Source organism: Excalfactoria chinensis, chromosome 8 (genome assembly GCF_039878825.1).
Source record: "Excalfactoria chinensis isolate bCotChi1 chromosome 8, bCotChi1.hap2, whole genome shotgun sequence".
In the NCBI taxonomy this organism is placed as follows: Eukaryota; Metazoa; Chordata; class Aves; order Galliformes; family Phasianidae; genus Excalfactoria; species Excalfactoria chinensis.
The window spans coordinates 3,993,169-4,008,304 of NC_092832.1; the positions used below are offsets into that span (position 1 = coordinate 3,993,169).

General features: G+C 50.9%; 1 protein-coding gene across 1 annotated transcript in view; it reads left to right on the forward strand.

Moving 5' to 3' along the window:
• ACBD6 (acyl-CoA binding domain containing 6) overlaps positions 1-14,715 on the forward strand; it is a 64,949-nt gene extending 50,234 nt beyond the window's left edge. Inside the window, exons 7-8 of the mRNA XM_072343161.1 lie at positions 11,939-11,969; positions 14,285-14,715. Coding sequence (XP_072199262.1) covers positions 11,939-11,969; positions 14,285-14,439 — 186 coding nt within the window. The 3' untranslated portion in view covers positions 14,440-14,715. The remainder of the gene's footprint in view (positions 1-11,938; positions 11,970-14,284) is intronic.
• Positions 14,716-15,136: the final 421 nt, after the last annotated feature.

The following is a 15,136-nucleotide window of genomic DNA, read 5'->3' on the forward strand; positions in this document are numbered from 1 at the left end:
CTGGCAACCCACCTCACAGGGCTGCTGTCTGCTGGGTTGGTTCTGCACCTGGCCAATATCACATCTTGCCAGCTGGGGCTGGGAGGGAAAAGAACAACTGTGTCTGCTTTGCAGTTATTAATGAAGTTTTGTTTTAGAGCAGGGCTTACTGCAGGCTGATGTGATGCTCTCGGGATCATGCAGGGTGAGTGAGGATTCACTCCTTGTTGTCATTCTGAAGAAATCCAAAGAAAACTTGCAAACTGCTCATTTAAAAGGGAAAGGTAACATTCGTCTTTTAAAACAGAAGTCTTGGTTTTTGTCTGTTAATTCTTCCCTAACGTGGGTGTAGGAGCTCACAGCAGTCTGTATTTCAGGAGGGAATGGCTTTTCATATGAGCGTGTTTGTAAAGCCGTGGCTTTATTTGCTATTAAGTGTTTGCATGGCATTGGAGTTAAGAACTTCTTGGTGCACTGCCCTGACTGCCTATACACAGCTCTTCCACTCCTATTGCCAGAGCTCCCAGCAAATCATGGGGTATTCCAAGTTGCAATGGACCCATATTGATCATCGAGTCCACTTCTCAGTGCTGCTGTGTTCTGAATTCAGCTGTCTCCAGAGGTACACACGTTGGCTGGTTCTACAGGCCAAGGGCTCTGGATTGGAAGGATTACAGAGATCCAAAGGGCTGAAGCATGCACCCCAAGCACTGCTCTCCTGACCCTGCTCCCCATGCTGGGTGCCATGTGCTGAAGCTGACCCTTGGGATGTGGGTACCTCTGTTCTGGACACACACTTCTACTGGAGCTCTGCTGCCTGCTGGCACACTTGTGGCTTCCAGCAGCTCCATCCTGCTTTTCCTCCAGGAAAGCAAGAATCTGGGGGTGTTCACAGTCATGCTAACTGAAAGCAGACACGCCGCTTCCAAAACCGAATCTGGCTTTTAGCAGGAGGGTTGATTTAGGTCAGAATTAATGCAAACACTTGTGTAGACCATTTAGCGTTTAGTTTATGGACCTGTTAAGGCAGCAGGATAATCCCTTTAGATTACCCGTGTAATTCCTAGTGAATATTTATTTTAAAGTGACTTCTGTGCCCTCAGTCATTAGTGGAGGTTAGTAATGCATCTCACAGCTGCCAGCCTCAATGCAACCGCATTCGTCAAGGGGAGGGTTGCTTCTTTTGTCTCCCGCCTTCTTTTTGTCCTTTTTAAACCAACTCTTGCTGGCTAAATCCCCCGGTGCTCACCTCGGGGAGCAGCCCCATGGAGCTGAGCTGGGCTCAGGCACGGGCAGGCAGCCTTGAGCCCGGGCTGCTCTCTGTTGGGTACCACGATAGCATCCACGTGGGCTGCGGTGAGGACGGAGCGGGCTGCGGGTTCAAGGACGCCCTTCCACTTTAATGTGCACAGACATGCACCCGCTCACAGGCTGATTGGCAAGGTTAACTCGGAGAGGCTGCAGCTTTTTAAACTGATTTGATTAGACCCGCTACTTTATCCCATTCCCTCCCCCCCCCCCCCCCCCACTCCCTGAGCCCCCCACCTCCTGATCCTTTTAATGCAGCCCTTGCTCCGATAACCAGCTCTTCGGGGGGCTTTTCCCCCTTTTTTTTTTCCTATTTTCGTGCTGAATTTGGACGTATTGTAAAGCAGATGATGTGGCCCTGTAGGGAAGCTCAGGAGGCAGCCTTTCAGTCTCAGGGGTGTGTTTTGTTGCAGTTCAGTGAGGGGCTGTGATTCCCCTCCTCTTCCTCACTCTGCCTGGCTCTGCACCTTCACCAGCTCTCCATGGGTTTGGGCTCAAGCACACAGAGCCCTCCAGTTCCCCATCTCCCACAACTGGGGGCACAAGGGGAATTAGGCAGCCAACAGCCCGAAGTGACTGCAGCTGATCCCTCGGTCCCATCTAGCCCGAAGGATGCTTTGAGTCCCAACTCTGATGCTCAGACACAGGTTGCATAGATTCAGACTTGTTAGGACACCCTGGAGAGCCACACAAATGGGCACGTTTCAGCTGGGCACCCCTGGGAAGCTCAAGGAGCACCAAGGTGCCCATGCTGGATCTGCTGGATGGAGCTTCGTCCCACCCTGATCAGTGCTTCTCTCACAGCACGAAGGCTTTGTGTGCTTCCACTTGTCAGTTCTGGGCTCCATCCCTGGTATTAAGCTGATGTCTGTCATATTAAATACTCCAGGGGAATTCGGAGCCTCGTGTCAGCATACATAAGTGCCTCTTGCCAAGACTCTTTAGTCCTCGTAAATAAATAAGTAAAGCCTATAAATTATAGGCACTCACAAAACCAGAGTAGCCGAACTCACAGACCAAGATGACAGGTGAGGGATGAGCACTGCTGCATTTTTGGAGACCCCAGGGCGAGGTCTATCCTGTCCCATTAACCCATCTCACTCCTCACCACCACAGCCGACCTCAGTGCTGCATGCTGGGGAGCTCAGTGTGGCCAAGGATCCCATCCAGCAAACAGGACCGACCCTCCGGAGTCACCCCGGTGAAACAGCACAGGCTGCAGACAATCCCCTACCCGCAACGTATTAAACCTTGACACTCTGCATTACTTAAGAGGTCTCGGGGAAAATTAAAACCCTTTTGACTGGGTTTTGCAATGCAGGGGAAATTTTAGTGACATTTAAAAGGTTTTTCTTGTGTTCCTCTAATGGGATAAATAAAAAAAAAAAGGCTTGTTTTAGGCCAGCAAATGGGGGGACAATCCAATTTCCCTGATTCCATCAAGACACTCTTAAAGCATTAGCTTGTGTGGTTTAAAAAAACAAGCCAACAAGCACACAGCAGCCTGACCCCTCTGCCTGATGGCTTTGGGAAGTATCCCCATGCTGAGGCATTCACCCTGCCCAGCCAGCTCAGCACCCTGACTGGTGGTAAGCAGGTCAGGAAGGCTGTGCAGGGGAAGCACAAGCCCAGTTCATTATTTACTGCAGCAGTCCTCACTGTCCTGCAGGGCTGGGCTCGGGGCTGACGTGCAGCGATGAGCTCTTTGCATTCGGTGCTTTTGCCTCCCGGGAGGGAAGAAATGTCATTGAGCAGCAACGCTTCTGATGAATGAATGAAATCAAAGAGAGCCCCTAACTTTATGTTTGGAAGCGGCGTTTCAGTTCCAAATAAATAAAGGTTCCCCGTGGAACCTTCCATTTGCAGTTCGTTTCTGTCAGTCACAAAGATTAATGCATCAACACTTGCTTCGAAGGGGCTCAAGGGATGGGTGATGGGAGATGCGCAGCCTTTCACCCCGGGGTCAGCGCTGTCCTGGGTCGGTGGCCCACCAGCTCGTGCCATCTGCTGCTCCCACAGCCCACCCGTGCCACATGAGCCTCTGCACTACTGTGTGCTGGGACAGATGTCGGGGCCCAGCAGGCTCCCTGGGGCTGATGGGGCAGCAAATAGGGCGGCCTTGCTCTGCACTGTGACTTCAGCCCCAGCCCTCAGACCAAGCAGTGCTGGGGAACTTGACCTTACACCATGAATGGCGAGCCTGTTCCTTCTGCATCTCATTCACAAACAGGGCATCCCTGAGCATAAATCTGTCTGGTGTCAAGTTGGCCACGGTCTTCCCCGGTCGCCTCCTGATCCTGCTGCATTTCATTAGGAACACTTCTATAATACGGCAAGCAGGGAGCAATGGCTGTCCATTCAGAGCCCTTACAGTGAAGATCCATTTTGCATCTCACTAATTGTATTTAGGTGGCTGTGTTTTAACAGTGTTGTGGTTCCACTGAGAAATTCCGTCTACTGACAGTGGGATGACCTGAGGTGGATTCCTCCAGATGGCTTTCCTACCTTTATTTCTTCAGTATTGGCACTTCATAAAATCTGGTTGGAAACCTGTCTGGCTGTGAAAGAGCAGCGCTAACAAACCTTCTTCCTCTCATTTATTTCTCCCTTCTTCCATCAGGGAACAGCCCTGTGGATCATAAACGGAGAGCTTCCAGAGCCCAGCCTGTACTTGTGTTGGTGGTGGATGATAAAACAAGAAAGGGGTATTGTGCACAAACGGCCTTATAAAAAATGCTAAGTCAGCTCCTGAGGCTGTGAAAGGGCCATTAGACATCACAAAGCTGCAGCCCTTTGGGGGAAAGAATCCTAGAATCATAGAACAGCCTGGGTTGAAAAGGACCACAATGATCACCCGGTTTCAACTCCCCTGCTGTGTGCAGGGTCACCAACCATCAGCCAAGGCTGCCCAGAACCACATCCAGCCTGGCCTTGAATGTCTCCAGGGATGGGGCATCCACAGCCTCCTTGGGCAACCCAGGGAGGTTATGGATGTGGATAGGAAGCTTCCTATATGGGCTCCTGCACCCTTCCTGGCAGCAGTGCACCCAGTACATGGACCAGGCTCTGCTGCCTTCCCCAGCAGACAGCTGCGTGCTGAACGCCTGCTAAATCCAGATTAGCCACAGAGCAGTCGTCAGGCTTAAGAAGCAGGCATGCTCAGGGGGAAGGCGGCTGTCCTGGGAGACCCGTGCACATCATTCAGTGAGTCTGTACAGCTCCAAGCCCAGGGATGGTTCTGATCATCCAAAGATGGGAAGTTTGGATTTTGTACACTGAGCTGAGGAAAGTTTATGAGACCAAAAGAAACCCTCTGGATTCTTTATCCTCACCGGCCTAAAAGAAGAAAAGGAACTGAGCCATCCCTTGGGCCACGAGCTGTGCCTGTAGCCATGGTACTAAGTGCTACGTGCCCACTCCTTTTGGATCCTGCATTACTCCTGGCTGCACTGCAGGAGTGCAGGAGGGCATTATGCCTGCAGGTAAACACAGGGTGCTACCTCTGATGCCGTTATAGCCTAACAGAGATGCAACATCTTGGCCACTTCTGGCTGTGGGCTCAGCCCTTCATAGGACAAGTGGTCCTGAGTCCCTTTACATTCTTCTCAGCACAAGCCTTGACATCCCACCAGGCCCAGCAAACAGAGCAGCAGCAGCAGCAGCGCTCTCAGTGCCCGCTGTCTCCCATCCCACCTGCTCCATTCAGCAGCCTGAGCAGGCTTCCCTCCCTGCAGGCTGGCAGAGCAGCACGGCACCTTGCTGCTGGACATGGATCTCTGTGCTTACAGCATCACCAGCATGCCAGGGCCGTGTCCCAGCCCACACGTGCTGCCCCAAGCTCCGACAGCCGGTCCCACGCAGGCACGGCGCCAGCAGTGACTTTACAGGCTTTGTGGCAGAGATTATTTAAAGGAGATTAACCCTTCTAAACCCCTTAGATTTTAATTATTTCTGTATGTATTTATAAAACCTGCAGTCTGCTGGTTCCAGGGCACAACTGCCCCAGTCCCCATCCTTAACCTGGATTCGGGAATACACGACGCAGCCATATTACAGTGCAGGGCTGGGCTGGGCAGGGGTCACTGCTTATTTATTTATTGCCATCGTAGCGCAGTTCAATCCGGGATGAAAATGAAACATTATGGTATCAAATTGCCAAGGGAGCTAATAATTAGGCTTTAAAATAGCAGCACTGACACCACGTTAATTGAATTGTTTGATTCAGCACAGCGTCGCTCGCTAATTGTTTGCTTAAGTGCAGCCTGTTGGCTTCCTGCTGCCCGTGCTGTGAACAAGGAGCACCTCTATAGGGGTGGCCAAAGGCAGGGATGGACCCAAACAGAAAGCTTGGTTTGCTCAGCCTTTTGTATGCGTATTAGTGTTGTGAAATGACAGTCTGGAAGATGATGGTTGCAAACAGGTGCTGCTGGAAGCGAAAAAACAAAGGATGTATGTAGCCATAGTCGTGCTAGTTCTGGGCTAATTAGCTCTTTTAGAATCAAAGAGTAATGGAGGGGATGTTACCACTGTTCATGGGAGCTGTGAAATGCAAGTATTACCCAAGCTGGGTAGTCTCAGGTGACCCATGGTGTGCTTTGCAGAGGTGGGAAGGACGCTGAAGGGGTGGGAAGCCAATCCTACTTAGACCAGAGATATCATAGAGAGCACTTCTTTGTATGGGTTGCCACCTTGGCATGATGGCTGTAGCCCTATTTCTGTGTATTCTGCGACTGCTGCTGAGAGATTGCAGTACTTAAAGGGTGGCTGCTGGAAGGATGCAGAACCCAGAGCGTGTTGGATGCCAATGATATTTAAAAAACAGGTCGTTCTGAATGTGCTTCCTAAAATCCTATGGGTTTTATTTATTCTTACACCTTGAGCAAGGGAATAAAAGGAGGTAGAGCCAAGGAGTTCATAGATAACTTCTTTCTGGGAGAATCTCTTTAATATGCACGCAGCCCTCCTCTTCCAGCAGTGAACGTTTGACCAATAGCAATTAATTCCTGATCACAGTCTTTCTATGAGGTAAGGAAACATTAATGTCTCCATTAGGAGCTCTGCGAGGTGGGCTTGGTTGATCACTGGGCATCCCGGCTGGGACAGAGGCACAGCTGAGTGATGTACAGCAGAAACGCTCCATTCCATTGTGTTTTAGGATAAATATCGTTTAACTAATGAATTTTGCACCACTTAGGGCAAAGTATACAGTCTTTCCTTTAAGGACAGGCTGTAAAATAGGGAACGAGTGAAGGTCCCGTTATAAATCTCTTCCGTAGCTTCTTACAAAACCAGCCTCATGAAGAATAACACCTGAGCCCCCAGGATTGGGTTGGCTGGGCCAACCGTCCCAAAGGTTAATTGAGCTTTTGTCATGCAAATGGAAGGATCTTGGGCTGGAAGTGCCGGACCCTTGTGCACTGTGGGGGGTGGGGGGAAGCAAAGGGTTAAATTTCGGGGCTGTAGAAGCAGATTGTGTTTTCCTTCTATGATGTGGGCTGACAAGACATCAGTATTCTATTCATCTGTTGGGAATTAGGCTGTTAATCCAATCAATGACTCTTGAGCGAGCTGCAGCCTGCCTCCCCACTGGGGAACAATCGGATCAGACGGGAGATTGTTTAAGAGCAGAGCTCGGTCCTGGTGTCAGGTGGAATTTCCAAGCGTTCCCTAGTGAATTGGGGATGGGAAAGCTGTCTCAGCCCATTTATCCTGCCCCTTAAATAACCAGGTATCTGCTAAAGTGATAAAGCAGCACGAGAGCAGAACGGGGAGCAAGGAACTTTTATGCAGGGAGGGGGCAGGGAAGCACCCAGAGAAGGGATATTTTAGTTGTCTTGGCAATGTTTGACTTCAAAGGGAAGAGAAGAAGCAGCTTTGGGCTGTCCTGCTTGCAGCCTTCAAGGTAGCTTTGGGGAAGGCTGGCTCCTTTCAGACCCAGTTTTGAACCCTGTTCTTGGGATGGGATGAGGAAGCCCGGGGCTTCCCGACAGCTTTTGTCTTGTGCTGACACAGTTGTATCACGCTAACACACAGGGATGACAACACCTGATGCTGGAGGCAACAGACGGCAGCAAACATTATCTGGGGCAACCTATAAGCACATCTGTACAAACACCCAGCTGTGCTCAGGGCACCGAGTGTAAATTGGGGTGAAAATTCATTCTGCAATCAAGGACATCCCCTTCTGCACAGGGATATTGAGGCACCGGCAGCACCAAAAGCACTAGATAAATCCTATTGAAATCACACGTGGAAATGTAGGTGCAGCACCAGTTGGAAAGTAGGGCGATGAGGGATTAGCGTCACGCTGGCCCTCTGAACTCCCAAGGCCAGTGGGTTTGGGTGCATTAGCAAAGGCAGGCTTCCAGGGAGAGCAAGCTCCTGGGTATCAGGTGCTCCCTGAGATTTCTTACACCTGGCTTTGGAAGTGGAAGGTACCTTCGTGTTATAGCACCTGAATGAAGCAGGACGCTCCGGCCATGGGTAGGAGTAAGGGGTCCCTGGAGAGAAAGAACCTCAGCTCCTAAGCTTGGTTTTAAAGGGCTTCTGCACCCCTCCTTCTTCCATCGTAATGTTGAATCAAACAAAAGCTAATGCAATTTCCTTTGCCTTTCAATAGGAGATTGTGCTGTAAGGGTCCATACCATTAGAAATGTAATAATTGCTTCTCTATGCAGGTCTAATTTATCTGGGAGGCACTTAGGAGATAGACCTGTGATAGCCTGGTGATAGGCTTTAGAGAAGGGATGGAGAGGTGATGATAAAGATCTGTCTAGCACCTCCCATCCCCGGGGATGTCTGTCCCGTGCCTTGACATGGAAGGAAAGAGGGGCAGCTCAGTGCCAGCAGTGGGCTCAGTACGCTGCCAAGCCTACCTGCATGCAAGATTTAATGGGGGATATAATGGTGGGATACCCAAGCCCTGTCTGGGCAATTTGCAACCTATGTTGTGTGACTATTGCCAGGGTTTTGGGTTTGCTTCTGCTGGAAGTTGCTCTGTTGTTGGGGATGCCTGAGCTGTCCCACTGTCCCCATGCTCAACAATGCTGGCACTTTTCAAACACCGGGCCACTCATCACCCATGTATGGGACACGTGCTGTAAACCAGCAGGTGAAGCAGACATAAGTGTATTTTTCTTTAGCGAAATCAAAAGGTGCAAAAGGAGAAGAAAACACAGAGGTGTGATTCATTTTCCTATGGTTGGAGCTTTTGGGGACTCTGAGTATTCCTACACAATGCTGTTAGGTGGTATTGGTCCTCAACTTGGGGTCTCCGATCTTGCTTTGAGTATCGGGAACCAATTCAAGGTCTGGTGTGTGTGGGTGCACACTGGTATAACACTGAGACCTTAAAGAACAACGTCAGATCCCAAACTGAAGCACAGCTTTGGAATGCCAGCACTACACCCACAGTGATTCACTCATCCAGCGCCTCAACTGTACAAACATTCATTTTGCATGTGTTAATGGCACGTGCCCAAACCCCGTCTGCTGTGAGCCACGGAAGCATGAAAATGAAAAGAAAGGCCGTGGAGGACTATCCTCTGAGCTGTACAGTGGATTTCAGGCTGGATGTGTCAGCCCCCATTGCTCAGTATTACCATGAACACATACATTGTGGTGGGCTTTCAACTGCTGTCTCACCTGCAGTCATCTCAGGAATAAAAGAGCAGAGAGAGAAAAAGATCATAGAATCATAGAGCCATAGAATGGCCTGGGTTGAAAAGGACCACAGTGCTCATCCAGCTCCAACCCCCTGCTGTGTGCAGGGTCACCAGCCACCAGACCAGGCTGCCCAGAGCCACATCCAGCCTGGCCTTGAACGCCTGCAGGGATGGGGCATCCACAGCCTCCTTGGGCAACCTGTTCCAGTGATGAGGTTTAAGTAAGTGGTTGGGAAGTTGAAGTCTAAAGAGGAAATGGATGAAAAATTAAGCAGTTTTTACAAACGGAGGGAAGTATTTTCTTGCTATTCTTTATATCCCTGATTTGAGTGAGCCTGCGTCGTGCGGCTGCAGAGATTTGTATTCACAGCTCCTAAGCATCAGTGCTTGTTCAGAGTCCGTATAATTCCAGCCCTCTTATTCACTCACCTTCTAAAGACCTCGTGTAAATATTTATCTCTGCTGCCCATCCACGCTGCTGAACCCGAGCTGTTAAACACTCTTATCTCTGCATCACTCTTATCTGTGATCCCTGCCAGTACTGGGAACTGCAAGTAGGAGCGAGCAGCTCCCTTAAACATCCCATGAACGAACAGGGAAAAGCAGCAGTGAGAGGGGAAGAATACCTTAAAAAGCAAGTATATGCACTATCAGGTGGAAGGGTTACTGTGTGTGTTGTCTCCCATCTTGGCTTGGCCAAGGCGCTCCCACACCTCCATAGCTCCAGAATCCTCATCTCAGGTACAGCAGGGAGCAGAAATTCCCAAGGAGCGAGCGGCGGGATGGAAGCTCCGATATAATCCTCTCTTATAAGACAGAATTGGCGTGCAGGAGCCATAGCACCACTTAACGGATAAGGCAGTTGGTCCATCTGCACTCGGTCCATCTTCTCTCATTTCTCTCAGTTAAATTTCTCAGGAGCGCGGTGCAATCCTGTTATCCAATAAGTTGCCCACCGGTAGCTGGATTTTCATCGAGAGACATCTGTCACAGACCTGGGCTGTGGGACGTGCGGCTCATTTTGCAGCATCTTTGTTTTGACGCTTTCAGTGAACGTGGGCATTTGTTCTTAAGTTCTTGGCCCAGCAGGTCCTGCTGTGGGCTGTGATACAGTGGTTCCCAAAGAGGCAGTTGCTGCAGGATAGACTCCGTGCCGTAGCTCTGTCAGAACACAAGCATGTTTCTAACTTCTTTTGGCTTGCCCTTAAGGCCACCAGCACTTGGGATTACCTAACGTTCTGTGTTCATAGTTAGGAAAGAACTGATGGAGCAGCCGTGACAGCAGCCACACAAATGCCTCCTCTGACTAAGCCAACCAATATCCCCATGAGTTTCAGTGGGGAAGAATTTCCCCGGATTAAAATTTGTCAGGGAGCAAACAGAAGCAAATAGCATCACATTGGAGAAGTAGAACAAATGGCACCTGGCCAGCGGTCAGGCTCGCAGGGGGAAAAAAAATCTGGTGTAAATAAAGTGTAAACAACGTTTGCATAACGCTGGATTAATAATCTGTCTATTTTTTTAATGGCATTGGGGTTGGAGAGATGCGCTGTGTGTGCTGGGTCCTGCTCTCTTCTCCAACTAATAAATGCCAGCTCTGAAACGAAGGGCTCGCCAGCCCCGCCGGCACAGCTCTGCTGAAGCAGCAATGTTTCACACAAGCCTTTGGAAGAGGAACAAATGTCTGGAGCATTCCTGGACCAACCTTCTGAGCCATCCTCCAGACAGGGATCGCCGTCAGGGTACCCAGGTCCCGTTGTGCACCTCCAGTCCCATCCACCTGCCTTTCATCTTGTTGTTGTTGGCTCCAGTTTTGATGGCAGCGATGCAGAGCTCGCCTCCCATCCCCCAGCACTCACACACCCTGCATATTTTAACTCTGCTTCTCCAATAACTCATCCTCGCTGCCCGCCTCTCCTCCCGCCCCGCTCCAGGTCGGTGCAGAGCATCTCACCCTGCAGCGCAACTCCTTCCTGGTTTCCCAGCTGGCTGCGCTTAACGCCTTTGATATCACCAGCCTTAGGAAACAGCAGTATCTGATGAGCAGTTTTCTGGGTGATTTCTGCCTGTTTTCCTGTTCTTTTTTCCCCCTTTGCCAGCAGGCTGTTGAATCTGCACCTTAATCCCAAAGATGATGGTAATTAAAAACTTAAGTCTACATAAACAGATGCAAATACATTAAGGAGGCGCGGAGCTGAATTAGAGGCTAATCCCAATGGGGCAGTGAAAGCAAAGGGGACAGTAATTCTTCCCGTCTGTTATTTCACCTGTCCCTATGGCAGGAGCAGGAGATGCCCAGGGCTGTGCTGCTGGGTCTGGGGATGAGGCTTACACCCCAAAGTGTAGGAGCATATCACCCAGCCCCACAACACGTCTCCCAGCTCCCCACGTGTGTCACCAGCCCTCATTCCTTGTGGTTGTGGTGCTCCTTTCCTCACCTGCAGACAAGAAGGACTCCAGAAATTACTTCAGCCTTGAGTTCACCATTGTACGGACCTGAGTTCTGAACAGCAGGGACCTAAGATGAATTCAGCAGGGGGGGAAAAAAAAAGAGCTTTTGTTCCTTGTTTGCTGAGCTGCACAAGCGCCCATGTGCCTCACCTGTGTCTTGAATAGCCATCCAAGGCTGTGCTTGCAAAGAAGCTCTCATTAGGCATCTCCGCAGGTGCACCGAGGGTCCCAAAGTAAGGCCGTAGGACTGAAATCCTTCATTTTTATGAGCTGGAAGTGATAACGCTGTGAACTGAATGATACCTGTGCCATGACGTGATCCACGCGCTCCGGTGCGTGGGTAGGTATTGATTACCCATCAATACAGATTGATGGCAGATGCTGATTCAAAGCCTGGCTGCTAGATAGCTGGGTGTGCGGGGCTGTTGATCAGTTAAAGTATTGCTGTGATTCACCTTATTTATTTAAGCCTGGAATTTGCTTCTATCCCTACGGCGTTGCTTACACCTCTAAAATCAAGTCTCGTTGTTTTGCAGGATGGGGAAGGCCAGACTGCACTCCATTACGGTAAGCTGCCCTTCAGCGCGGTTGTTCCCTCTTAGCAGGATGGATTTGCAGCTGGAGCAAATCACCTCCGTACAGAAGCAAATTTCAGCAGCAGCATTAGTAGGAAGGATGGATTTGATTACCCGGTGGCAAAGCCCGTGAGCAGTGTGACGCTAACCTCTGGGTGTCCTGGTTACAAACCAGTTTGGTGCCAGCTGGGAGCACAGAGGATCTACTAGCAAACCAAGCAGAGTGAACTTACAGCTTGTCTCACTCCTGCAGCTACGTGCTAATTAAATACGAGATTTTATAGCGGTCCTTTTAATTGAAAGAGTGTTCTACCTCTAAATGAGAAACACAGAGAGATGTAAGTGACACATGCAGTGCTGATATGCAGGGAATAGGGGGGGGAAAATCATTTAATCTCCATGGTAATTTGTTCCAAAATTAAGGCATGTCCAGTTATGATTTTATCCTCAGTCTCGGTGGCTGTCACTGTGTAATTAAGAGCACACTTGTCATTCTGAAGTGTTTGTGCCTCTCTCTGATCTCTCCACAAGGACATCAGCAGGATGGCAATATTGCTCTGTAGTCCATCAGTCTGAGGCGCAGCATTTGGGTCTGGATCTAAGCGGCCAGATTCCCAGGCCCCTGAACCAGGGCTGTGATTACAATAACATATGAATGGTCCCCGTGTGATCTTTCCTGTAGGATACTTCATTTGTCAGCTTCTTAGCGTTCTGGCTGAGGTGGGAAACGTGTTGTGTCGGTGCTGCTCTGTTTGGTGAACGACTGGTTTAACTGACATTATTTCTGCAGTCGTTCCTCTGATCCACCCAAGCAGCCTTTGGGACACCTCTCCAGGTGCCAAACCCACGGGTGCCAACGCTCCCATTCCATCCCATTGCAGATCTGCTCACACACCACCCAAATCTCAAACACAGCCTTGAGTTAATTGTTCTGATCCGAGCGGCCTGAAACTGAGACTCGCTGAAGATGTTCTGATGTAAGCACTTTGTAACCAAGTTATTAAGTGCACCGCAGGCACAAGGGGCTGCTGCTGAGCGGAACAAGGCCTCCCTTTTTGTTGGAGGACTTTCCGGGAAGGGTTAACCCCCACCAGAGGCTGCTTTTAGGGTGCAGCCATCCCTTTTTACGAGCAAGCGTGGCCTGACAGCTGTCCTTGTGGCGACAGCTCTCCTGATTACAGCCGGTCTCGAACCGCGGGCTGCGCCGGGTGATAAATTCTGCCTCCTCCTGCCCGCTGCTGACCCTGGGTTTAATCGGAGGTTAAGCGGAGGCCAGCGCTCAGCCTCATCCCGAAGGCTCTGCTCGCCTTTGGGAGCCAGGTCCTGCTAAATGGCCTCGCAGCCTCCCATCTCCTCGCCTCCATCCATCCTCCCACCCACTGGGAATACTGAACTCATCCCACTGCAGCTCCCAGAGGAAATCAAGGCTTCTCGGAGCGCTGGCGGCCACGTGGCTGCGCGGTGGGCAGGCTGTGCATCCTCACGGGCGCTCCGTCTTCCTTGGAAAGAGCCATCTGTTCAGCTCGGTGCGGTGGCAGGGCGGAGGGAGGGGACAACGGAGGGGAAATAAATAAAAAAGAAAATAGGAGAGAGAAAGAAATTCATCATCCGAACCCTGAGGATTAATGGAGTCGCTGGGCGAACTGCGCTGGATGGAAATTCATCTTCATCCGTGCCGGTGTCAGGAGCGCCGCTCCGGCCCTTGACAAATAGAGGTGCCCAGGGTGCCATAAATCTGCTGGTGGGGCTGCTCTGTGGGGACACGGCCCCTATGGGGACATGGCCACCAGCCAGGGCGCACAGGAGCAGGGCGAGGATGGGCACCATGCTTACAGGGTTGGGCGGCAGCTCTGTGACAGCCATGGAAATCCCTTCTTTGCAGCCACCCTGGGACGTGTCCTCTCTGGTCTCTCCCACATCCCTGCTGCCCCTGCTTCATCATAGAACGGCAGAAGCACAGGACAGCTCAGGTTGGAAGGGACCTCAAAGACCATTGGGTTGCCAACCTCCAGATTTGCATCATCCCCTTCCTCCTTTTTATCCTTTTCTATATAAGCTTCAATCACACGTTGCCTTTATTTTAATTAAACTTTGCCACTCGTCGCTTCAGGTCAGCGCAAAACTGCCGAGTAATGCAAAAGATCCTCAGATTACAACATTGAACGGCAAAAAAGAGTTAGTTGGTTATACTGCAAAAGGACCTGAGCTGTAATTAAAACCAAAGAGGCACCGATCCGACAGGAATCAGCCCTGCAAGCAGCCCAGGGCCGAGGCCTAACCCTGCTCTCTCTCCCTCCTTCCCCACAGCCTCCGCCTGTGAGTTTTCCGACATCGTGGAGCTGCTGCTGCAATCCGGGGCCGACCCCACGCTGCGGGACAAGGAGGGCTGCCTGCCAGAGGAGGTGACAGACTGTAAGGCCATCACCTCGGCCCTGCAGCAGCACACAGCAGGCAAGGTGTAGCCGTGCCATGAGGCTGGATGGGTACCATCATGCAGCAAAGCCCTGCTCTCCTCCAAGGCTTCGGGTCAGGGTTTTGCATGCTCTGACATCTTGCAGTATTCCAGGGGAGGGAATGGGCACAGGGCTTGGATAGGGACCTGTGTTTTAGTGCACACTGCCGGGGAGGGCTGCTGGCACGGCCGGGGCCGTGGGGTTGTGTTACCATTTAGGGGGTTGAGTTTTTTTTCTCTTGGGTCCAAGCAAAATATTATAAATAAAAGAAGCACAGTGTTGGGACAGTGTCTCTGCCTGCTTCTCTTGCAGGGAGGAACATGAGGGCGCTGAGGGATGCTGTCAGTGGGCACGGTGGGGACGGGGTGATGGATGGACTGGGTGATCTAAAGGTCTTCTCTAACATGAATGAGCAGCTTGGTTCCTGGGAGGCTGTAGGGATGGGAGGTGCCATCCTCTGTTCTACATCCTGCTGTCCCCAGATGAGGGATGGTAACATCTCCAGTGACAGTAAGAGCTGCCGACACCAGGTCCTCCTGCAGTGCTGATGCTGGTGGTGGTTGCTGCTCTGCCTTGAACCCCACTGGCAGCCAACACTGCCACCGCATTGCCCACAAGCACAGGGCAGGCTCAGCAGCAGCGATGGAACAGCGTGGGCTGTGCATTCCCATGTGCCTTTCCTCAACAGATTCCAACACTTAGGGCC